General features: G+C 58.4%; 2 protein-coding genes and 1 non-coding gene across 11 annotated transcripts; all 3 read right to left on the bottom strand.

The window, feature by feature from the left end:
• Window positions 1-351: 351 nt before the first annotated feature.
• TRNAT-AGU (transfer RNA threonine (anticodon AGU)) lies at window positions 352-425 on the bottom strand. The gene has a single exon. It is a non-coding gene; the product is annotated as a tRNA-Thr (tRNA).
• A 421-nt stretch (window positions 426-846) lies between these two features.
• On the bottom strand, window positions 847-16,036 carry PER1 (period circadian regulator 1). Of its 8 annotated transcripts, none has more exons than XM_061143420.1 (23): window positions 15,953-16,036; window positions 10,137-10,559; window positions 9,919-10,017; window positions 9,665-9,819; window positions 9,229-9,350; window positions 8,938-9,079; window positions 8,733-8,784; window positions 8,451-8,593; window positions 8,020-8,098; window positions 7,836-7,942; window positions 7,518-7,671; window positions 7,323-7,431; window positions 7,100-7,231; window positions 6,789-6,894; window positions 6,532-6,697; window positions 6,314-6,444; window positions 5,937-6,116; window positions 5,090-5,332; window positions 3,628-4,229; window positions 2,980-3,160; window positions 2,590-2,779; window positions 2,111-2,261; window positions 1,290-1,702 (listed from the first exon to the last, which is right to left on the bottom strand). In XM_061143420.1, the coding sequence occupies exons 2-23, from the start codon at window positions 10,415-10,417 to the stop codon at window positions 1,433-1,435; spliced, it is 3,795 nt and encodes a 1,264-aa protein (XP_060999403.1). In that variant the 5' UTR covers window positions 10,418-10,559; window positions 15,953-16,036; the 3' UTR covers window positions 1,290-1,432. The 8 variants fall into 8 exon arrangements, with proteins under 8 accessions (XP_060999401.1, XP_060999397.1, XP_060999399.1 ...); XM_061143419.1 differs by having other exon boundaries at window positions 8,938-9,139; XM_061143418.1 differs by lacking the exon at window positions 2,111-2,261 and having other exon boundaries at window positions 847-1,702.
• A 1,799-nt stretch (window positions 16,037-17,835) lies between these two features.
• VAMP2 (vesicle associated membrane protein 2) lies at window positions 17,836-21,654 on the bottom strand. Of its 2 annotated transcripts, none has more exons than XM_061143423.1 (5): window positions 21,530-21,654; window positions 20,904-21,024; window positions 20,277-20,435; window positions 20,136-20,187; window positions 17,836-19,528 (listed from the first exon to the last, which is right to left on the bottom strand). In XM_061143423.1, coding segments are annotated over exons 1-5 (351 nt in total). In that variant the 5' UTR covers window positions 21,532-21,654; the 3' UTR covers window positions 17,836-19,511. The 2 variants fall into 2 exon arrangements, with proteins under 2 accessions (XP_060999406.1, XP_060999407.1); XM_061143424.1 differs by having other exon boundaries at window positions 17,836-18,668; window positions 21,530-21,627.
• Between the last annotated feature and the right edge of the window lie 1,348 nt (window positions 21,655-23,002).

Genomic DNA, 23,002 nt, shown 5'->3' on the forward strand with positions numbered 1-23,002 from the left:
TTGATATGTCAGTGCGCATGCGCCTGGAGGCAACGGAAGATGCAGCTTTCCGGTTCTTCCTTCCTAGCCCAAGACACCATGCAAAACGGGCCCAAATCTGAGTCAACATTCGCATATCCTTGTAGGCGGACAAAGGGAGGCCGCTAAACCATGGTTCATGAAAGCTAGAGTTGGCCTCCAAATTTGCATTAAAAGTGCACAGGGATGGAAACTCAAATGGCAACGAAGGGGCTAGATAAGAATAATCATCTTTGGTAAGCTGCAGTAGAGATGGCGGGGGTGGGGGAGTCCCCTTGGAACTCTGGAAACTTGTTCCCTTCGCAGCAATAATATACTGTAGTTAACTGCCCCAGGCACCGCTGGGATTCGAACCCAGGATCTCCTGTTTACTAGACAGGCGCTTTAACCAGCTAAGCCACGGCGCCGGCGAGGAGTTGATTGCTTCTAGATATACATCTGCTGTTCATGAGGGGGCACTAAACGAGAAATAACCGGGACAAAGGTTGCCATCAATCTCCAATCACTTATCCTTTCTAAGGTTCCCCCCCTTGGCAAGTTCTGAGCCAGACCGTTAACACTCTCCACCAGCTTCCCTTCTCCCACACCGCTGGGATACCAACTCGACTATGAATGACTGCGGGACTCCGTGTCTTAGCCACTTAGACCTGCCTTCTCATTGGGAAAGGGTGTGGGGAGAAGAGGGATGTGGGTCCTCAGGGGAGGGAATAACTCATTCTCACTACTACTTTTCAGGAAGCGGGGGGCACACTTCCCCACAAAGAGCCCCCCCCCCCAGGGGGGGAACCCAACCCCCAAACTTCATTCCACAAAGACCTGGTATTTTTTTCCTTTTTGTATTAAAAATAACAGACACGATATCAAAAACACAAATGCCATCGGTAGAGGGTACAGCTGAGAACACCTGGGTCCCACCTGAGGGGCAGCACCAGGGACTCCATGGTCCACCAACCTCCCCCACCCTGGAGCAGCTAGGGGTTTGGACCGCAGGGTCCTGCTTGGGCCTCACACCCTCCTCCTGCCCTCATCTGGGGAGGAGGTGGGGGAGAGGGCTGACTCCCCCAATAAATAAATGCAGCCCCAATCCCCAGGGACAGGGACTCCGGCTCAGCTGGGACTTGGAGAGACCACTTCAGCAGCTTGTCAGCAACCTTGTCCAGGAAACTGAACGACTCCTCACCGGGGACGTGATGGGAGGCTTCTCTGGGCTGGGCTGGGCTGAAGAATGCCACCCTCTGTTCCCAAAGAGGCCAGAGGCAGCCCCTGGGTTCTGGGCTGGTGATGGGGGCCCCGCCCCCCTACAGCAGGAGAAGCTGGAGCAGTTCTCTTATTGGTTGGTCCAGCCACATCTGAGTTCTGAGGCATGAGAGATGGAAGTTTCTCATGCACACCTGGAGGTGGCCCCAAATGGAGTCTAGCTGGTGCCATTTTCTGTGGCAGGTAAGGCTGGACTGGGTGAGCTCCCACCTTGCTCTTCCTCTTCCATGGCCAGGTCCTGAGAGCTCGAGACCCTGGCCCCAGCTTGGGCCTGGGCCTCATCGCTGCCCTCACCCTCACCACCACCGCCACCACCCTCGCCTCCGCCCTCCTCCATGGGCTCCAGCCCCAGTCCATCCACTTCTGAGAAGAGAGGGTCATCAGGATGGCCATGCTCTTGGGTGCTGCTACCGCAGTCCACACAGGCCTTGAAAGAAGAAAGGGTATGGGTGAGTCAGGCAGATTCTCAGTGCTGACCTGCCAACCCAGCTCCCCTTGTTCCCAAGCCCCAGAGTACTTTCCAAAATGTATGCCTAGGAAATACTAATTCAGGCGGATGCACATGGGGTCAACAAGATTGGAAAATGTGTCACATCCTGTCTCCGGACCCCACTGCAGGATAGCCACAATGTATATTAGTACAGGACTGGCCCAGAAAAGGTCCACAAAATTCACATGGTTTAACACTAAATAACCCAACACCAAGCTCAGTGGAATTAACATCCTTCAGAATTAATGATCCAAGGAACAGTGATGGGATCAGCCCTTAGCCTCTGTCCTTTCAACTTGAGCTCAATTCTTTCTTCACCCTCCTGGCCTGTACTTCTCCTCTCACCATCACATCAAGGGCCCGAGGCAGTTGACCTTTCCGGACCCAGGAGTGCACAGCACCCAGTTCCCTCCGCTGGTCCTCTGAGAACCGAGGCTGCTGCTTCTGCATGGCCCGGAGCCGCTCCCGGTCCTGCTTCAGCACAGACGCCATGTCCCTGCTCCGGGAAGAGGTTCAGGAGGCAGAGAATGGGAACTGGGGCCAGGGCCCACAAGGAAACTGGCACTTTTCTTCTATCACAGCTCCCCTCTCAGTGCCTCATGCTTTTCCCCAGAACCGTGTTCTGAGACTTCAGGCCTTCCCAAGACCAGGAAAGCTAGTCTCAGCCTGACTATTGCTGGGGCTCCAAGGGGCAGGAGACAGAACAGAAATGCCCCAGGGCAGAGGCAGGCCCAGGAAGAAAACCCCAAGTTAGCCAGGGAGTGAGGGGGGCAGCCTCCCCACTTCTCCGAAGGGGAGGCAAGGAGTGCTCCCAAAGTCCTCACCTGGAGGGCACCTGATAAGTCATCATGACACGCTGGTCAGCATTGGCCATGAGCAGCCAGATGGGATCCTGGAGCACGTACTTAATGACCTGGTCCCCAGGCTCAGCTCTGGCCTGGGCAGCCCCAGCCTCAGCCTCTGAAGAATCGATGCTGCCAAAGTACTTGCTTGTGTGGCTGCTCTGACTGCTGCCTGTAGAGTGAGAGGCAAGCAGCCAACAGAGTCAGGTCAGCAGGTGTTCCACCAGACCTCACTCAAGGTCGCAGGTCCAGCCCACTGGCCTTAGAAAGCAGTGCATGGACCCAGGCCACTCAGCCAAGGTGGGACCTGGCTTCCCAACTCCCCAGACACTGACCTACTCTAGAAAGTATTGGGGGGGGGGGGGCACTCACGTGTGATGCTGGCAGAAGTGCTGCCCCCCTCATGGGAGCCTGAACCAGAGCCCAAGCCGGAGCCCAAGGAGCCTGAGGCAGCAGAGCCCGTGCCAGATCGCGAGTCCTCTTGTAGCAGCAACTCCAGCAGGTCACTGGAGCCCGAGAGAGCGTCCTGGTTGGAGGACTCAGTTACCTCCGCCTGGGGGAGGGGAGGCGAGGGGGACAGGAAGGGATTAAAGAATCAACACCTAGGCTTCCCTTTTACTGCTGCCACTGGTTGGGGGCACACCCAGCCCAAGTGGTCTCTTCCCACTCCACGACACTGGGCCCAGGGTGAGTGAGAGGAGAGCTGGCGAAGAGGAGGGACGTGACGCTGGACCCCTTCCAAGTGGCAGACGCACTCTCAGAAGTTTATGGGGATGTCCTCGCCACCTGTCAGACAGACAGGACTGTCCCCACTTCACAGATGAGGCAGCTGATTTCTGCCTTGTTCAGAAACTCAGCTGGGGTCTCCCACCCCATGACCCCATCCTCTGGGGACAACCAGGAGGGCAGGAAGAAGCATGAGAGGGGAGGACCGGGCGGTGGGGTGGGGGAGAGAGCCGTGCGGGGGCCCTAAGAGGACGGGGGCCCTAAGAGGGCAGGGGGAACTGGGTCAGAGCTCACCAGTCTGGCCTCTGGTTCAGCCTCGCTGGGAGGGGGCCCAGCACTGCTCCCAGAGCCCCCTGCCACTGCACCCCCCTCACCGCGAGGGGGCTCCTCAAGCTGCAGCAGGTTTAGCTGGAGCGGGGAGCTGCATCTTGAGTTGAAGAGCGGAGAGTCGGGGTGGTGGGGAGGGCTGGGGGGCAGCGGGGGCAGGGATGGAGACGGGGAGCGGGAGGCAGGGGTCGGAGGCCCCTCGGCAGGCGTCTGGGGTGCCCCGTAGGGATAGGTGGATGGGGTAGGGAACAGATAGTTAGGGAGCACCAAGGCCACCATGGGGGTCACCAGGGGGGCAGGGAAAGCTGCAGGAGGCACAGACGTGGGAGCAGGAGGGAGAGGCTGAGGGCCGCCTCTCGCAGGGAACACGGGGAGGGGGTATGGCTGGACCACAGCTGGGAAGGGAGGAGTGGCTGGTGGTGGGGGCCAGGGGGCAGAGGGTGGCACAGGCGAGGGCTGGGAAATGTAGCCGGGGGCTTCGGCCCGAGCTGTCTGGTGGTGACGTGAGCGCTTGGCTTTGGATCGGCAATGGTGGCGGCGGCCGGGGGTGGCAGGGCTGTGGTGGCAGCCTGAAGGGAGAAACGAGGGTTAGCAAGGCCCTCAGCCTGGGGGTTAGGCCCCTGCCGCCCCCACTGCCCTGCCGCTCTGACCAGGGAGAGGGTAGGTGAAGGACCTATGGCTCCCCGGCCCACACATAACAGAGGGGACTCGGGGAGCCTTCAGGGAAGAATCACGGTGACAGGGGAGGATTTACGGACAAAGGAGCCAGGGAAAGGAAAGGTTACATGAGGGGTCGTGCTGGGGGTGTGCAGAAGACAGAGGCATGCTGGCAGACAGGAGGAGGCAGGGTAGGTCCATGGATGAGTGGGCAGGTGGCTCCGATCCCTCCGCCAAACTCCAGCAGGCGCTGCCAGCCTAGGTGATCCTCCTGCCAGTTGGGCCGTGCTCTGCCTAGCTCACGACGGAGTGAAGAGGTGGGCAGGAAAGCCCAGTCCTGAGGCCTTTAGGGAGCCTCCCGCAGGCACCTGGAGGGCAGCCAGCTGCCCCCGAAGCACTGATCCTCTGCCCCATGAAGTTGCCCCAATTCTCCCAGCCAGTCTACATAGACCTCCCAATCAGCAACAACGGAGTCCTGAGTGGGCACATTTCCTGTCCCTACACTGGGCCTGGAGCGGCTTACCTGAAGCAGAGCACCTCGGCCTGCCTCTGAGTGCAGCTCCCCACGCTGCCCTCCTCGGGCGGCAGCCCAGGCCCCCACCCTAGTGCGGAGGGGCTGGCGAGGGCCCTATCCCTGGGCAGGGCCCTGGTGGTGGAGGCAGCAACAGCCTGGGTCCCTGGAGCAGAAGCATCTCCCTCAAGAACTCCCTCTCCCAACATTCTGGTCCTTGACCGGGCAGCAGGCAGGCTCAGGGGCTTCCCAGGTGGCTACCTCGCTCCCCAGGGGCCGAGGGGGCTGTGGAGGAGCTGTCTAGTCCACGCAGCCTGCTGAAGTCACGGAAGCGGCTGAGGAAGGCCTGCTCCTCCTTCTGAGTGTGCAGGGACAGCACGGCCTTGGTCAGGCCCACTGGGCGGTAGGCGTCTGGGGCTGGCTCAGGGGCTACCGTGGGGCTGGGGGCTGGGCTGGGAGCTGGACCGGGAGGCAGGCTGGGCACGTCCTCCATCATGATGATGTCTGAGGAGGATGAGATGAGAGAAAGGTCAGGAGCACCTCACGATTAGCACACCTGCACCAACCCCTCCATGTCCAACAGCTTAGCCAAACCCCCAGCCTCCACCCTGCGGCCAAGCCTGGGCGTCCCCTGCAAATCCTGGCCACCGCCTCCCAAGGACCAGCTCTAGGGAGCCCCACGCAAAAGTGTCTCAAGAAAGGACACTTGGTCCCCTCCAGGGGCCTTACCCAAGGATGATACCCCCATGACCCTCCTCGGAAGGGAAGCCTACCCCCACTCTCTCCTCATGCATTTTCCAGATCAATGCCCAAAGACCCTTCAAGGGTTTTTCAGCAGTCCTTGCCTTCAGACCCTCTGTGGGCAGCACCTTAGGTTGAACCCTGCACCCCAGACTGTGTGTGTGAATTGACAGTAAGAACACAAGAAGCAAGGTGGGGGACAGACAAGGCAGCAAAGGCTGGCGGGCGAGCAGAGAGTGAGAAATGCTAAGAGGGAGGCTCCTTCTCTCCATTCGGGGCCAGAGGGCAGGAGAAGGCAAGGAAGGAGGGGGCTCTGGCTGAGAGATCAGATGGGGCCCCGGTTCTGCGCCCTCAGCCACACCCATACCCGACTCCGGGGGCTTCTTGTCTCCCACATGGACGATGGTGGAGCTGAAGCTACACTGACTGGTGACGGACACCACGCTCTCCGCCTTATTGGCCAGGGCGAGCGGGCTCAGGGCTCCTCCTCCCGCCACCGGCTCCTTCAGAGGGGCGGCCCCCTCCCCGGGCAGCACTGCTGATGCATCTGTGCAGAGAGACGGTGCCAGTTACCACCCCGCCCCCCTGGGTGGCTGGGAAAGGAAAGCCTGGTGCAGAGGAGATGGATGGCACAGGGGAGGCTGGCAGGGGGGCACGACAGAGTGAGGTGGGGGCCCCAAAGACATGTAGAGGCACAGGGCCAAAGGACAAGGCGGTAGGAGCAGGGCAGGCCCCAGTCTTCACCTTTCTTGGCGCCCACCGAGACTGGGCCTGTCCGCTGCTTGTCGTCATCAGAGGCTGAAGAGGCAGTGCAGGAAGAGGAGGAGGCACATTTGCGCTTTGTGGTGCCGGGGAGGTTGCAGCTCTCCAGGTACCTGAGGAGGCACCAGAGGACATGAGGGCAGGGTCTGGGTGGGGCGGGGCCGGGGCCCCAGGCAGAGAAGCTGCCGGGATGGCCTGACCTGAGGATGCTGTCCAGGCAGTTGATCTGCTGGTAGGAGCAACTGGAGGCTTCTTTCCGCTCAGCCTCCTCAACGGCCAAGGCCAATGGGGCCTGGATTGGAGCTGGGGCCGCCTCCAGGTCTGGGGATTGGCAGGGAAGGGTCTTGGCCTTGAATGTGCCAGTAGCTGGTCCAAGGAGAGAGAAACTCCTGGGTTGGGCTGAAGGTCTGGGGACCCCCCCAGGCCTCGCTCCCCACCCACACCCTCGCCAACTCACAAGGGACACGGGGCCGGGGCAGAGGCCGGGCCCGGGACTCAATAAAAAGCTGCTGCCCCTGATGCTTCACTAGGTGCACATCCTTACAGATCTGCTGGAAGGTCACCTGTGGGACAGGGCAGGGAGTGGGCAGCACTGGGGGGCCTGGCCAGCCTCGGGAGCCCAGAGCGTAGTGCAAGAGAAAGGCCCCAGTGGGGAAGTCACGACGAGAGCAGAACAAGGAAGGAAGGAGGTGGATGATGCTCCCCTGGGCTTGGCAGTGCTGACTCTGAGGACAAGGGGACAGGACAGGGGACTCAAGGGCCACTCACCGGGGCAGGAGGCCCAGGTCCCTCAGCATCACCCCCGTTGCTCTCACTGGAGGAGCCAGGGCTGAGGAGAGGGCCGGAGGAAGGCACCGGGCCGACTCCACAGAAGCCCGTGGGGCTGGGGCTGTGTACAGGCTGAGGCAGAGAGAGTGACAGTGGGTTAGATGGCCTGAGGCCCACTCCGCCCTCTTCCTTGTCTCCCAAGCCCCCTCCCCTCCACCCTCACCTGTAACAGCAGCCGGTGGATCTGCTCCGAGAGCTCTTGGATGTCAGAGTCCAGGGACAGAGCGGGGCTGGGGGCCGGGGGAGTGAATACATCTTCATTCAGGGGCGCCCTGTGGGGTGCAGGAGGGGAGCTGAGCCCTGGCCCCTCCACGCTGGCCTGACCTCCAGAGCACGATTCAGTTACCTGCTCACTTACGTGCGTACTTTGTGGCGGCCCAACACAAAGGCCACCTTGCGGCTCCAGGGGTGCACAAAGCCAGCCCAGCTGGTGTCCATGGTGACATACTCCCCGTTACGGGCACAGAAGCGAATAGGGGAGTGGTCAAAGGGCTGGCCAGCCAGCTGCAGGACTGAAGGCCATGGGAAACAAGGTGCAGGTCAGTGGGAGGGAGAGCTAAGTGAGGTCGAATCCCCCCAACCCCGACATCAAGGCACCAAGAGACACAATCACAGGGGCAGCCCTAAGGAAGCCCTGGAGACAGCTGGAAGTGCGATCAGAAAGAGAGAAACTCACTCTTCTTGTGAATGGCCAGCATGAGGGGTCGGTCCTCGGGATGCAGGAAGAGGAGCACTGGGGCCCCCAGGAGGTCCTGGGGGAGGTAGCCCAGCAGCGGGGCAGCCCTGAGAGGAGAGGGGGTGTCAGAAGGGCCAGAGCCTCAGCCCTGACCACCTCCTTTTCCTCCAGGTCCTGACCTCACCTCTCATCCACGTCCTGGAAGAGGCAGCTGGGCGTGTGCCGTGTGGTGAAGATCCTCTTGTCAGGGGGGATCCGGGGAGCTTAGGCACAGGAGGCGTAGCCATTGGAGCTCATGCAGAATGCTCCATGTGCTGCCTCAGGCCTAGGCTGACTGGAAGATGATTCCCTCCACAGCTCTCCCCTGGGCCCCCTGGCCTCCAGAGACAGTCTGGACCATCTCTGTGCCCCACGACAATAACAAAACTGAAAACCAAGGCACTTTTCTTTGCCTTCTCCTAACTTGGAGCTCTTACCCAACTCGACCTCTAAAGGGGTGTTCAAACCCTCATCCTGTTCCAAAGTTGTCTCCCAGACTCCTGTTCTGCCTCACCCCCAGCCTAGAGGAGGCACCCTTCCTCCTACCCCAACCAGGTCAGGCCCGGGGCTGCCCACCTTCATAACCAGAGTGAATGCGTTCTGCAATGAGCAAGCAGCATGGCTGAGCAGGGGCCCCGTCGGAGACCCGGATCTTGGTCACATATGGGGTTAAGCGGAATGGCTGGTACCGAGGCCCCGGATCCCGGTCAGGACCCCCTCTAGCAAGGAAGAGAAAGGGGCATTAGAGATGATTGGTGAAGAGCCACCCACCCTCCAGCTCAAGGTCATGGCTGACCCAGCAAAGAAGAGCAGGGGGATGGGAGGTGGAAGGGGTCTGCTCCCATGTCTCCCACCAACCTGATACGACAGAAGACAGACTTCTCCTGGGTGAAGTCCTTGAGGCCTGAACCTGAGACAGACCAGGAGGGCAGTGAGTATGGCTCCCCATCCCTTCCCTGCGCTGAGAAAAACCCAGCGAGGAAAAGCCTGGGTCCCCTGGCCCCTCACAGGAGTTGCTTCCAGGGACTGGTCATCTTCCCCCCTGAGCACCTGGGGACCTCACCTGAGGAGGCCCCTGGGCCCCAGGTGGGCAGGCGGGATGGGGTGGTGGAACCGTAGAAGACGCCCACATCCTGGGGAGCCAAGAGCTCCGAGAAGCGGGCGCCCCGGAACACATCCCGCTTGCAGCGCAGCAGGACACCGGCCTGCTCGGAAATGTAGACAATGCGGCCTGTCAGGAAGGAGACAGCCACGGAGAAGGTGTCCTAGGCGAGAGAGTAAGGATGAACGCAGGTTCAGGAGCTGTGGAAGCAGGGCTGGGGGCACGTCGGGTGCAGGGGCGGGGCGCACTGACCTGGTTGCGGAGTGTATACTCAGACGTGACGTGCTCCAGCTCCTCCAGAGTATAGGTGGACATGTCCATGGCACACGGTTCGCCCTCCTCCAGGCTCCACTGCTGGTAGAACTCCTGGTTGGCTGCAGGGGTGGGTGGTGGTTTAGTCCCTCAGTCATGTTCAATTCTTTGCAACCCCATGGACTGCAGCCCACCAGGCTCCTCTCTCCATGGGATTTCCCAGGCAAGAATACTGGAGTGGGTTGCCATTCCCTGCTCCATGGGATCTTCCCAACCCAGGGATGGAACCCAGGTCTCCTGCACTGCAAGCAGATACTTTAACGATTAAGCTAAAAGGGAATCCCTATTGGGTGTGGGCAGCAGCACATTTAGCAAAGAGACAGCTCCCCACAGTCACCCAGAACCTGACCCTTACACTCCCAGGAGCACCACTCACCTTGCACCTGCTTGACACAAGCCAGCGCATACTGCAATGTGGCCAGAGTCCCGGAGCGGCCCTTGCCCCTGCGCTCTGGGGGCAGCCGAAGCTTGAGCTCTCGCAGTGCCGTCATGAGTTCTTTCTGAGTCCTTGCCCGAGCTGACTGTTCACTGCTGCAGGGCCCACAAGGAGGGAGAGGGTACAGGCATTAGCCCCAGAGCCTGGCCCTCAGTCCCCTTGCCCCCATTCCCCCCCCACCCCGCCCCACAAACCTGCAGCCACTGGTAGAGGGGTTGTCTGGCTCAGAGCTGGCACTCAGGAGGCTGTAGGCAATGGAACTGCTGGGTGGGGATGGGCTCTGAGAGTTCGTGCTAAAGGAGAAGCAACAGGCCCACGATGAGGAGAAAGTGGCTAGCAGCTGGGGCCTGTCTCCCAGCTCAGATGGCTCCAGAGACCACTCCCAGAACCTGCCACACCCATCCAGACACACCTCTTGCTGCTCTCCGTGGTCTCCAGCAGGGCCGAGTCCTTGCCATTGCCAGAGGAGGAGCTGTGCGAACTCCGCTGAGATGCACCCCTGGACTCGGGTCCATTGGACTCATTGCCGCTGGAGCCATTGCTGTTGGCATCCGTGTCATCAGCCAAGCTGGGGCCAGGACAAGGTCGGTGCTCTGGAGGCCCAGGGGATGGACCCCCTCCAGGACAAAAGGGTTCCCCTGGCCTGGGGTCCCCTCCCCCATCAGCCCCTTCTAGGGGGCCGCTCCTGCTCATGTCTGGGCCATGGGGAGGGCAGGAGAACGGGGAAGGTGGAGAGGCCAACACAGACGCTCAAGGGGGCCAGAAGGCCTAGCTAGAGGAGGGAGGTGAGAGACCCAAGCCTCAGAGGACTGAGAAGTTTGACCACAGTCAGCACCTGAAGAGACCAAGGAGAAAAACCTGGGTTGTAACTTCACAACACCTGTCGGCTTCACTCGTACCCTCCCTTGCAGGGCCCCATACTGCTGGGACCGAGGCTTCCAATAGGCAGCCTGGGCAAGTTCTGTTCCTGTCCTCTTAGCCGTGGCTGCAGGTGGGTTTTCCCCCAACATCCCCTGTCAGTGTGGCCTGGGTTAGATAGAACCTGAGCGGTCGACTAGGACTACAGCTGTGAACCACAGCCTGGATACCTCCCATCCCCAAATTCTCATCAGTTGCCTTCCTCTGCCTGGGACATCAAGGCCTCAGAGCAGGGGTTGAGCCTGCCGTCTCCTATATTTAGGCCTCCGGGCTAATTTTACCCGGGGGCGGCGCCACCTCCGCCGCACATGCGCGCGGACGTGCGCTGCCCCACCACGCGCTTCCGCCGCCGTCGCGGTCGCCAGGGAAACCGACGTCAGCGGCTGAGCTCAGCGGTTGCTGGAGGGCCCACAAGAGGGCGGGAGGGGCGACCCCTCCCCCCTTTCTCGGCGGAAGCAGAGGGAACGCCACCCTCCCACACTGGCAGGCGCAACAAGGGGTCGCCCACCTCTAATACATCCCAGGTTCCCGGAGGCCTTGGTGGCCATAGGAAGAGGGGCGGCCATCGGGGTTTCAGAGGCTGGCCTTGCTCCCCAGGGCAAAATACAATCACCGCCGCCCTCGGCGCAAAAGCCTCGGCCCGGCACTCGCCAGGATCCCAGTTATGCTAGTCAAGACAACACAGCCTTCCCTTCTCCGGCCCCTGCACCCTCTCCCGACCCACAGGACCGAAGCCGGCACCTGCCATTGTCAGGAACCCATAAATCCTCTCTCCTCACTCCCCTACTTTTCTGTACACTCACCACCCCACCCCCCTCAACACACACACCCATCCGAGGCAGACATACTCAGCTCTGACCAAGAGACACACAATAGCCAGCAGGTAGTTCTTCCCTTCTCCAACCACACCCCCAAGCCCAGAGCATTTTCTGAGCTTCAGGAGAAAAGGGAAGGCTGTGGCCAACAGCAGGAACTAGCACCGGGAACGGGATGTTCCAGCTAGAACCGGGCTGACATCACGGCCGGCGCGAGGCCAGGGATTGGAGGAGGAAGCGCAGGGAGAGCGTAAAGCCCGAAGAGGTCCCGGTGCTGGGGCAAAACCGGGGACCCCAGAGTGACAAAGGCAGCAGGGGAATGCCTGGTGAGGGTCGGGTGTGAGGCCGGGATGGCTGGGAGCCGGGAGAAAGCTTGAAGTAAGGTAGGCAAGCAGGAGGGCGGACGCTCAGTACATGGTTCGAGGAATACCTACGTCCCCGGGGACAGAAAGGGGGTGGACGACCGCAAGCAAGGCGGATTATTGGTGTGCCGTCTGAGCGCCCGGGCCAAAAGCGGTCCATCAGGCTGCAAGTGGCGGCAGTCCGGTTCGAGGCCGAAGACTGGCCACTATGGTGGCCGCGGAGATGCTTACCTGGCCGCGCGAGCGCCCTCCGGCCGCCTGCCTGCCGCCGTTGCAACCCGCAGCGGAGTGGAAGCTCAGCGGGGCCAGGAGGCGGGTTGCATAACGCCAGGCACTGCCCCTCATTGGCCTCCTGCCGGTGGAGCCGCAGGCCCCGCCCCCAATTGGCTGGGGATCTCTTCCCGGCGCCTGATTGGCTACTGGCCCCCACTGAGGTCAGGGCTGTGTCACACACACGGGCGCACGTGGATCTGGGTGCTGGCACTGGGCTGAAGGGCCCCAGACACCACAATCCAGCCAATGGGCGCAGAACGTCTTGCACAGTAAATAATGGAAGGGAGGGGAGGGGAGGTAAGCTGCCCCTATTTGGGGAAAATACCTGGGCCACAGTAGATATTTAAGAAAGGTCTACTCCCTGAACTGACCTGCCCTGCACAACAGGACACCCTGGCCTCGCCAGAGGGTGGGCAGAAAGAATGCAGACCTTAGGAGGTGGGCCAAGCTGGATGAGATGACTGGTCGTTGGGAGAAGAGGGACAGACAGAAACCCAGCTTGGCCTTTCCAAGATTCCCCTCCCCAGCCTTGTCGTCCTCATAAAGCCATATCCAATCCCTTGCTCTGACACTTCAAATCCTGTGGACAGCTAGGAGGAGGGCAATTTGATGTGGGAGTGGAGTGGGGTGATGGATGCCAAACAATGGAAGTGGCAGATAGAACCCAACAGAGGTTGTGAAGGGAAACAATGGCAGGTGCTTCCATGCCACTCTGAGCAACCTACGTGGTGACTAGTGCTTCTCTACTGAGGATGCAGCCACCCACAATTAGGGCTGGCCCTGAAGTGAGAGCCAGGAAGCCAGGGCTACAGGGCAACAAAGGGGGTGGCTGAGAAAAGAGACCTTATACACAGAAAATGTGGGGTGGCAAGGCCTTCAAGTTCCCACCACCAGCAGAAGACAAAGCCAAGCACCTCATCATCTGTCTCCTTAGCTGTATTTCCCAGCCCCCAGAAGAGAACCTAATACACAGTAGGGTGATTATAAACATGGTGACTTTGTTGTAAATATAGCTAGGTTAGGAGAAGGGACGTCGGCAATAGAGAAGGGGCTGGAAATTATAATTTATTTTTAAGAGGCAAGGAGCAGAACCCTGAATCCTAATTTGGGGGGATAAAGTGCCAGTTTGAGCCGCAAAGAGCTGCAGTTACACAGACCCCCTCCAATCAAGACTGAGGTGTAGTTCCTGTAGGGCTCCCTGGAAACGTGGGTGGCAAGTGAAGAGGTTGATGCTGACGTAATCAGCTGTGGGTGCACATCCCTCACTGTCACGTGGCCTAAGCTCTCCGTAACAGTGGTGTTCCCCATGAGGGGTGGGGGTGGCAGGGCAAGGGTCTGTGGAAAAGCTAGACGCAGGAAGGTTACAGAATAACCCAGAAAAAAAAAAAAAAAAAAAACAAAGCAAGAAGTCATAGGAAATAGAGGATTCCGGAACCTGGATTCTCAGTATTCTCTCCTTGAAAATGCCCCCCCCCCCCCCCCCCCCCCGCCAACTCTTATACTGCGGTCCAGTCCCTTGTCTCCTTTTCAGACACCTCCTCTCTGGAAACCGCTTTTCCTCTTCTCCCGCACTCCTCGGGGCTCTAGTATGATCTGCCCCGACACAGGCGGTCCTTGCTGTCCTCCTCCACCGCCACATTTTTCTTTTTCGTAGACAAAAAGGTCGCGCTCCACCCCACCCGCTCTCAAGGCCCTAACCAGAATCCTGCCTCACGGTACCCACAGTAACCAGGCCCCGCTGCCGTCAATGGAGGAGAGGGGGCGGGAGGCGGTGGTGACGTCAAGGCGGAGGAAGGGGGCGGGGCGAGGCAGCCGGGGAATGTGGGGCAGGGAGGCTGGAGAGGCAGGGGTTTGGGAGGCGGCCAGCCCGAGAGGGCGGCGGCCAGTGCACTTGGGAACATCGTGTACTTTTGGCAAGTATCCCAGGACATGCACCCGCCTGGGCGCCTCCCCCAGCCCAACGACAGCCGTCCTGTCCCCAAGCCAGGGATTCCTGGAGAGAGGATTAGGAGGAAGGGGTCCCCCCTCTCTCGCCCCCATGCCTGGCTCTCAGCTCGAGGCTCGCATCCGCCCTCCCCCTGGCTTGCTCCTACAGCTCCTGGCATTGGCTTTCCCCCTCTCCCAGACTGTATACATCTGCTGGCCCGGTCCCAAAGCCAGGGCGGGGAAGTTGGAGGCCCAGGTTCTGCAAGAGACCTTTGCTCTTCCCTGAGGCCCCCTTCAGAGCTTGAATCTCTTGTTACTATGGCAGCAGAAAGAGGGAGGAGGGATAGGGAGGAGAGTGGGTCTAGGATGAGGAAATCGAACTGGAAAAGAGCACGTAGCCCAGGCTAGAGCCTGGATCTTGGGAGAGGAATAAAAGGGAAGAATGAGCAAGCCTGGCACCTCAGGACCAGAAGAACCAGGAAGAGGGAAATGGGGAGGACGTCACCACAACTCGCAAAAAAAAAAAAAAAAAAAAAAAAAAAGCCTTAAGAATGTGAGAATAGTTCCCAACCACAGCATTCACATAAATTTTACACACTGTCACTGTTATTTTGTCACTCCATAGCCATTTTTTTAACCTAAATAAATAAAGACACGACCCAGGCATTGCACTGAGCACTTTCCATATGTTATCTTCTTTAATCTTCAGAACAATTCTGTGAGATGGGCATCATTATCCCCATTCCACAAGGATCAACTAAGCCTCAGAAATTACTAAACTTGCCTAAATTGCTTCATAATATGTTCTCAGGCTCTTAATAAATGGGGCCCAGGATTTAAATCTGAGCTCTGATAATGGTTCATAATTCTGGCCTCTTACCCTTCAGGAACCTGTTGAGGTGTTACCAGCTCTGGGTACCTGGGCCTCTCAAATACCCAGTCAATTCTAAGTTTGGTGCCTGAAACCATCCACCCTCTCCTCTCCCTTAGGACATTCAGTTGGCACTCTGCACACACTTCAAATCATCACAGTCCCAGTTTTCACATGCTCACAAAGCCCTTGAGAACACCCTAGCAGCCACCGGCCCCCCTGATTTCCTAGGAACCCCACTTCCTCAGTCTTCCACCTTACGGCAGGTCACTTAACCACAGGCCTGGCTGCTTGTACAGACAGATACACCCTGTAGGTGCCTCCTCACTCCAGGAGCTCAGGAAGACATATGTACAGCCAATCTGCACAAGCCCATTCTCCCTCTTAGGATCTGACAGTGGCTACCTCACGTTTACTCCCAAGAATGGCTCTGAAGCCCAACCCCTCCCTCTTACACATAAGAAAGACATCTAGAGCTGAGATTTGATTAGCTCAGGGTAACACAAATCACCCCACCTGCAGCAACCCTTTGGTACCCTCCCACCTGCCCTCCCAGGGCCTCTCTCCAGTCTCAGAACCCCTGCCTATTTCAAGTGCTTAAGGTACCTACCCAAACAGCAGTCACGCTCTGGAACGCCCCTCACCGGTTCTCAGGGGTCCTGTCCCATAACTCCCTGGGAGCAGGGTTCTCAGCTCCCTCAGTTTGCTAACTTCCAAGACCCTCGCAGAGGCAATCAGGGGTCCAGGGACCCTAGGGCGTTGAGGGATCTGATGTAAGGGACTCCCGCTCCCCTCTCTCTAGAGTTGAGTTCGCAGTCCCTATTCCCCCACAACCATCAGAGCTCGCACCGCGGTGATCACGCCATTTGGAAGATCCCTGGAGAATCTCACGGACAGAGGAGCCTGGTGGGCTGCAGTCCAGTGGGTCGCAGAGTCGGACCCTACTGGTTACTTAGCACGCACGTTTCACTGCACTGCAGTAACACCCCTCCTTATAGAACACATCACCGTAGAAAAATCCATACCGACCGCCGCTCCTCACCCCCCACGCCGGAGCACTCACCGCTCGGCGCGCACGCCATCGAATTTCTTCCCAACTAGGATCAAGGGGACTTCGCTTACTCAAGGCCCGCCCGCCGACCGGGACGCCACGCCCCTCAAGCTTATTGGCCTAAGAGCGCGGACCCATGCCCCGCGCCGCGTGCGGCCACCCAGATCCCGCACTGCCACCATTGGTGCCGCCCGCCTCCGTCATCTTCTCATTGGTCAGTTTGTCAACCAGCAGTGACAGATCCACGTGCGGGAGGGGCCGCCCTAGCACGTTAATTGGAAGTCTGATCGAAAGCCACGCCTCCACCCACCTCCGAAGTCTTTATTGGCTGTGGCAGCATTGCCTCCCCCCCGACCTGCCTAGGATCGGTGACGCAAACGCCAGTCCAGCCCTTTATTTTCTCATAGGCTGAGGTGTCTCGGAGCTGTAGAGGACACGTGCGGGCCATCTCACGCGGCAACTTGTTTACCTAGAAGCCGGGGATTTTCCTTGACGACACTCTGCCCAAAGCCTGTAGAGTCTGCGCATGCGCAGACGTGACCGGTTGGCGGCTCTGGTAGGGGCACTTTGTGAGCCGTCAGGCGCGTGACAAGAGCGCCCCCGCGCTGGGACTTTGGACCTGGGTTTCTGAAGCTCCTTGAAGCTGAAAGGTGGGAGCCTTAGGGTGAAGCCGTCTTCAGGTCTCAGTACCCTGTCATGATGACGATAGCCACCTTCCAGGTTATTTTTTGTGGGCCAGGAGGTGCACTGCTTACAAACTCGGGAGAAGGCAGCTGACTTAACTTCCTACTACCTCATAAATGAGACAGAGCCAGAGAAGTTACATAATCTGTCCGGATTAACGCTAGTTTCTAATGGGGTCAAGATTTGGTACCCTTGTATCAGGTCCCTGATAAAGAAGGTGGGTCCTAAGGCCTGCGGTAATCCTAAACCTGTAAATTACTCAGTAGATAAAGGGCGAATAGGCCCTGAGCACTGTCTCAAAAATAGCCCTCAACAAGGGAACATTATGATGATTGTATACCTAATTGCAAGAATCACCTGGCTCCTTTACAACTGCTGAATCAATCTCCGGGGAAGGAGCTTGAAAATCTATTTTAAAATGCGTTCCTGGTAGTTCTTAAGAGTCCAGAAGTTTGGGAAACACCAGGTTTCCTGTGCTGTTGAATCCTCATGCTGCAACCCAGAAAAGTGGGCCCTCCAGAACTTACCGAGCACTCTCCACGTACTATTAAAGTGCCTGTGGGCAGGGACGCTAGGGTGCCACACCATGAGTGTTACCGAGCTGGAAGTTAAAGGAGTTCAGTATAGTGTCTAGGGTCACCAGTCCCACAACAGAGCACAAGAGCAGCAGGCCGTCTAGCCACAAGAGTGCAGGGGTAGCAGGCCATCTGGTCAGCTCCGAAATACACTTGCCTGGGTCTCCCTGAGCGGCTTTGTTCAGTATTTAATTCCTTCTGGATGCTGGCACTGTGCTAGTCAGAATGAGAGAGAGAAATTTCATGGTTGCCCATCTACTTCAGGCCTAGGAATAAATGACCACAGGAGAGACTGAAAGCATCTGAGATTTCAAGGAGTAGAAAGGAATCCAGTAAACAATGGAGTATGCCCTCAGGGAAGAGGGAGCAGGGAAAGCTAGGAAGCCATGCTTCCAGGTTTCCAGTGTCAGGGTTCACCATGCTGACACTGGGATCAGGAACATTTTCCATTACCAACTCCTTGTGCCCCCTCGTGGCCACTTTGAGAATCATACTTTGCCTTTGCCCTGCCCTGCCCAAGGTCAGGCCCCTCGGCAAAGCTGTCTCTTCCAGATGTATCATCTCAACATTCCGGTTATACCTGCAGATCCAATATGCTTCCCACTGGTTAAGAAAAGATCTTAGACCACCACCTGGTTACTCATTACACATTTATTGTACATTTTCACAATCTGGATGCGCCACAGAATTGGGGGCATGGGGTGAGGGAAGGGGGGCAGGGGATACTGGGATAATATGGGGGGGTCTAGAACACAGCACCCCCACCCCCAGCATCTCTCCCTACCCTTTCACACCACAGCTTAGATCTCCCTGCTCCCCCTCCACACAAAAAACTCAAGTGTGGGGAGAAGAAAGAGTTTGGGGGTCCCCTCCAGTGGCAGGTTAAGGGAATTCACCCTTAGACCCCTAAAATTGTGCCATTTAAAAAGGTTATCAGACCATTCCTTTATCACTTCACCTAAGGGGGGAGACAGCTCTCTCTGGGCTTGACCGCCCTGGAGAGGGGCAAGAATCCCCATCTTCCAGCAAGTCCCATACACATATTGGCAGTGACTAGTACCCCCGCCCTAAATTCAGGGGGGCAGTCAGAGGAGCTGGGCAGTGATGGGGTAACACCCCCCCATGTGAGGGAGGGTTTTCAATCCACCCCCCAGCAGGGGTGGGGCCAGAGATTTCAGGCAGGATGTGGGGGGATGATGCCCTGCCCCATCCTCCCCAAGGCAGTGATGACCCCCCCACACACTGTAGCCACCTCTCCCAAAACAGATCGGATTGTGGCCAACCCCCAACTCTCCTGGTGGGAGGAGGAGGAGGCAGACCAGGCAGACAGGAGGTGGGGGGGACCCCATGGGAATGTCAACTGAGTGCCCCACATGAAAACTGGGGAGCAGGAATGTGGGGAGAGACTCCAAGTGGCAGAATTATTGGTCCATCATAACACACTGAACTCCAATACACTTACACACCAGCTGGGGGGAGGGAAAGGAGGGACAAGAGGTTTGGAAAATCAGGATGGGGAGGCAAACTGGACTAGAGGGGCTGGAGGGGGTGATTCTGGGGGCCAGAACAGCCTGGCTCCCCAAAAGTCCAGGCTCCCCACTACCTGCAAGTAGTCATGCAAATGAAAGTGTGATACAAGGACCAACAGGGACTAAATCCTCAGTAAAAAAGAAACACAGGTTGAAAGACTGCAACAGAAAAGTGATAGGAGGGAAAGAAAACCAAAAGGGATGTCAGTAGGCAAATGGATGCTAATTAACATGCTGGAAGCTCCCAGAAGACCATGGGATTCTTAGGACCAAGAGGGACCAGTCTCAGAGCCTCCCAATGATGCAAAGAAAATGCACCTAGGGAAGCCTGGACAGTTGCTTTTTGTCTTTTTTGTAGGGGTGGGGGGTGGGGGTGGAGGTATGGGGAAGACCAGGGTGGGAGGAAGGAGCAGCTAAATCCAAGGGAAGGAGAGGAAGAGGAACTATTGCATAGCAGATGCAAATGAAGGGGACTTGGGGTTGGTCAGGAAGAGAGGGAAAGGGAAGGAGGAAAAGAGGAAAAAAGGAGGTGATGGGAACCTCAGGAAGGGGTGTTAAGGACAACTGGAAAAAATCTTCTAGTAATAAAACTACAAACAGACCAAATATATATAATATTATATATGTATAAATAACAGCTGGCTATTTACAAGGGGGCACACACACGACACACACACATGGATCCGGGGGAGGTGGGGCTGGAAGATATGGCTGAGAGGTGGAGGAGCGGCTGGGGATTGGGGAGAGAGGCCCTTCTCTGGGCAGGGCAGGCTCCTCAGGGGTTTAAGAGCTGAAGTAAACTGTGGAGAGGGAAAGAGAAGGAAGAAGAGGGAGAAGGGAGGAAGAGAAAGAGAGAAAGCAGTGTGTCAGCCCGGCCCTGCTCCCACCTTCCCCACCTCCCAGCTAGGTGACATCCCTTCCCCTCTTGGCCTCAGGTTCTTCATCTGTAAAGCAAGGAGGCTACACAGATGGGTTCCAAGGTCTTCTCAACTCCATCGTATGGCCTTGGAGCCACAGACCCCTAATCCTCTGAGACCACAGCTCTCAAACAGTGGGGTGGTTTGCTTCCCAGCTGTTTCTCAAGCCCCTTGGTCTCTGCGGCTCTCCCACTCCCCAATTCCAGGTTCCCAGTCTATTATGCTCTTAGGCCCAACAGGGCCTCAAGGGAGCCTTGGGGATCCACCAGCTTTCCTGTTTCTGAAAATCTTAACAGAAATTGCCCAGAAGCAGGCAAAGTGCAAGCTAAACAACTTCAAGGTTTGGGGCTCTAGATGAATCAGAACTGCTATTGGCAACTATATATGCTTTTTGCTGAATACTAAAATCTAGGTTAATGACCTTCAAAACCCAGAAACCGCAGGGGAACCCTCTCCAAGAAAGGGCCCTAGCCACTCCCACCGTACTCACCGATGATGATGATAAGGATGATGGCGCAAATCACTCCCAGGATGATCATCATCTGGGGTTGAGAAGGAGGCTCAGTGAGACAGACCAGGATACTCCCATTCACCTCCTCTTCCCTGTCCTCCCGCCTGCCTCCACCCTTACCTTGAGGTTTTTCCACCAGTATTTGCGCTTGAGCTTGGCTGCACTGGTTTCAAACTGGGAGGCCCCCGCCTGGAGGGCGTCGGCACGGTCGTCCAGCTCCGACAGCTTCTGGTCCCGCTCCAAGACCTTGTCTACATTCACCCTCATGATGTCCACCACCTGGGGGAAGGCCCACAAGGCAGGGGGGTGTGTGCCAAGGCCCATCTCAAAGGGCACTCCTCCACCCACCATGAGCTCACACAGGGAACAGGCACCCCCATGTGGCATGGTTAACATGCCAAGGACATATACAGAACATGCCTAGCACACCAGAGATATGCAAGGAGCACACAGCAGGGGCATGTGGTAGCCAGACCGCTCGTATGTCACAGCAGCACCCTCTATTTACCGAGCCTCAAGCAGCCTGCCGTTCACCAGAGTACCCACCCAGGGTGAAACACCCCAGGTTAGCCAGACCAACATCCCCACAGGCCCTCCCATGCCTGCATGCTGACAAGGACGGGCCATGGTATATTTTCGTACCCAAACATGAACTGCCACCACCCCCAACCCAAGATGGACCCCCGTACCGGTTTGTCAACCCTCAAGGTCCTTCCCACTGTTTCTGACACCACCAACCCCACTCACCTCATCCACCTGGGCCTGGGTCTGCTGCAGTCTCCTGTTACTAGTGAGGTTTGGAGGGGGCGCAGGAGGGCCTCCCTCCCCAGCCGGGGCGGCAGGGGGGGCGGTGGCAGCGGTAGCCGACCTGAGGGGCAGGGACGGATTAAGAACCAAGGCCTGCAGCCCTTGGCCCCGCAGCCAGGGCTCCGCCCATCCGCCTGTCCCTCCATCCGTCCCTCCCTTCCTTCTTGCCGGGAAGAAAGCCACACGATGCGAGCCCTGGCCTCCGTCCGGCCCCGCGGGCGAGCTGCTGCGTGACCTTGAGGGAGGCCCCCTCCCCCTCGGGCCTCAGTTTCCCCGCCTGTCAAATGAGGGCGACCTCACAAGACACGGCCCGGGGTGGACCCGGCAGCGATGACAGACGCGGAGCGGACAGACGGGGGGTCCGCTCCCTCCCGCGGCCAGCCTCCGCACGGCCAGCCCGGACCGCGGGGCTCTCCTGATGCCCGCGCGCAGTCACGGGCGCCGGCCTGGTCTCGGGACGCGGGGCGCGTGGGGGACGCGAGTCGAACCCCGGGCCCTCCCCAGGCCCGGGCCTAAGGGCGGCGGCCAGCGCCGGCCACCCGGTGCAGGTGCGAGCGCCGACTCACATGGCGGGGGCAGCGGGCGGAGGACTTGGCAGCCGCAGTGATGGCGGCGGCGGCGCGAGCTGGCTCCGACTGGCGCTGGCTGCCCGGGACGGGAAGATGGCGGCCGCACGTCACCCACATCCGGGCACTGCGGGCGGGGGCGGGGCGCGGCGGGCCACTAGTCGGCCGCGGGGGCGGGGCGCAGAGGGCGGGGATCGCGGCCTGCCAGGTGGCGGGTCCGGCGCCGCAGGGCTCCAGCCTCTCTCTCGCGGCCTGGGAACCCTGAGCCTGGTGGGTGGGCTCCCTATATCCACCACGAGCCCACCGAGTCTGACCCCAGCCCTCCCCGTCGTCCTCGCCGCTCCCCTGCCCCCCGCCTCCGCCCGCCTGGCCCTTAAGGCGCCCTTCAGCCCCAAACACATCCTCCTCCTCGGTGAAAGCCCTCAACCTGTCCGCACCCCACGCAGCCCCAGGTCCCAGCCTGCCCCCACATCCCAGTGCGGGTTGAGCAGCCTTGAGCATTTGGAAGGGGCAGGGGGGTGGGAAATCAGAAGGGGCAAGTGCAGGTTGGAGGTAGTGTGAATAGCTGGGATCCTGGGAGTGGTGGGAATTGCTCCTCAACCCTCTGCCTTGCGAGTGGATATCCAGAAGGAAGTCTGGGAACCGTGATAGCAACCCCCTCCTCGCAACTGAGGTTCAGACCAGGGTTCCTTGGCAGGCAAGGCCTGACTGAGGTGGGGCAAGCTTGGGAACCCGGGAGGAGGGCAGGAGGCTGCCCTGTGGGGCCGCTTCATGTGGTGGCTGCAGACTGGCTGAAACCTAACTCTGACCCAGAGTTGAGTAGCTACCCTGGCAGCTGGAAGAGAGCTCAACCTCTGATCCCAGGCACAGGGCTAAAGGACAAGACTTATGCATTTTATTTTGTTTTTCGGCTTTTCTTTAGCGGGAAGGAGAGTAAGTGGGCAAGGGCGGCACCTGTGGTACCCAGGGACTTGGTACTACTTTACCTAAGGATTAGCCTCATGGGTGTGACATAAACAGCTCCTGTCCTACCTGTAGACCCAAAATGTATTAGGTGTGTCGAGTCTATACCTATATTTGTTAAATGGCTGGATGTAAGACATGGTAGGGAATTATCCACAGCCTGTTCCACACCTGGTCTCTGTTTAGGTCCTGTAAACCGGCTGGGCAGCTCCCACCCACCCACTGTGCTCTTTCCAGCAGGAGTGGCCCCTCAGGAAGGAGAGGATGGGTGTAAATGAGCTGCCTGTCCGGTGGGTTGTGACAAGACAAGCCTTAAGAGTGAAGAATGAGGCCCAGTGGCCCTGTTATAGAAACCGTGGCGACAGAAAGAGACAAGCAAAACTCGGAGATGCAGAACAGCAGGGTTTATTCAGCACTGGTGCAGGCACAGTGGAGTCGCCTCCAGAGGCTGAGCACCTGGGCTTCGTTCTGGGTGTCTTTTATATGGCGCGGGCTTTTGGGTCCTACTGA

The sequence above is a fragment of the Dama dama genome, chromosome 5 (assembly GCF_033118175.1).
Source record: "Dama dama isolate Ldn47 chromosome 5, ASM3311817v1, whole genome shotgun sequence".
Lineage (NCBI taxonomy): Eukaryota > Metazoa > Chordata > Mammalia > Artiodactyla > Cervidae > Dama > Dama dama.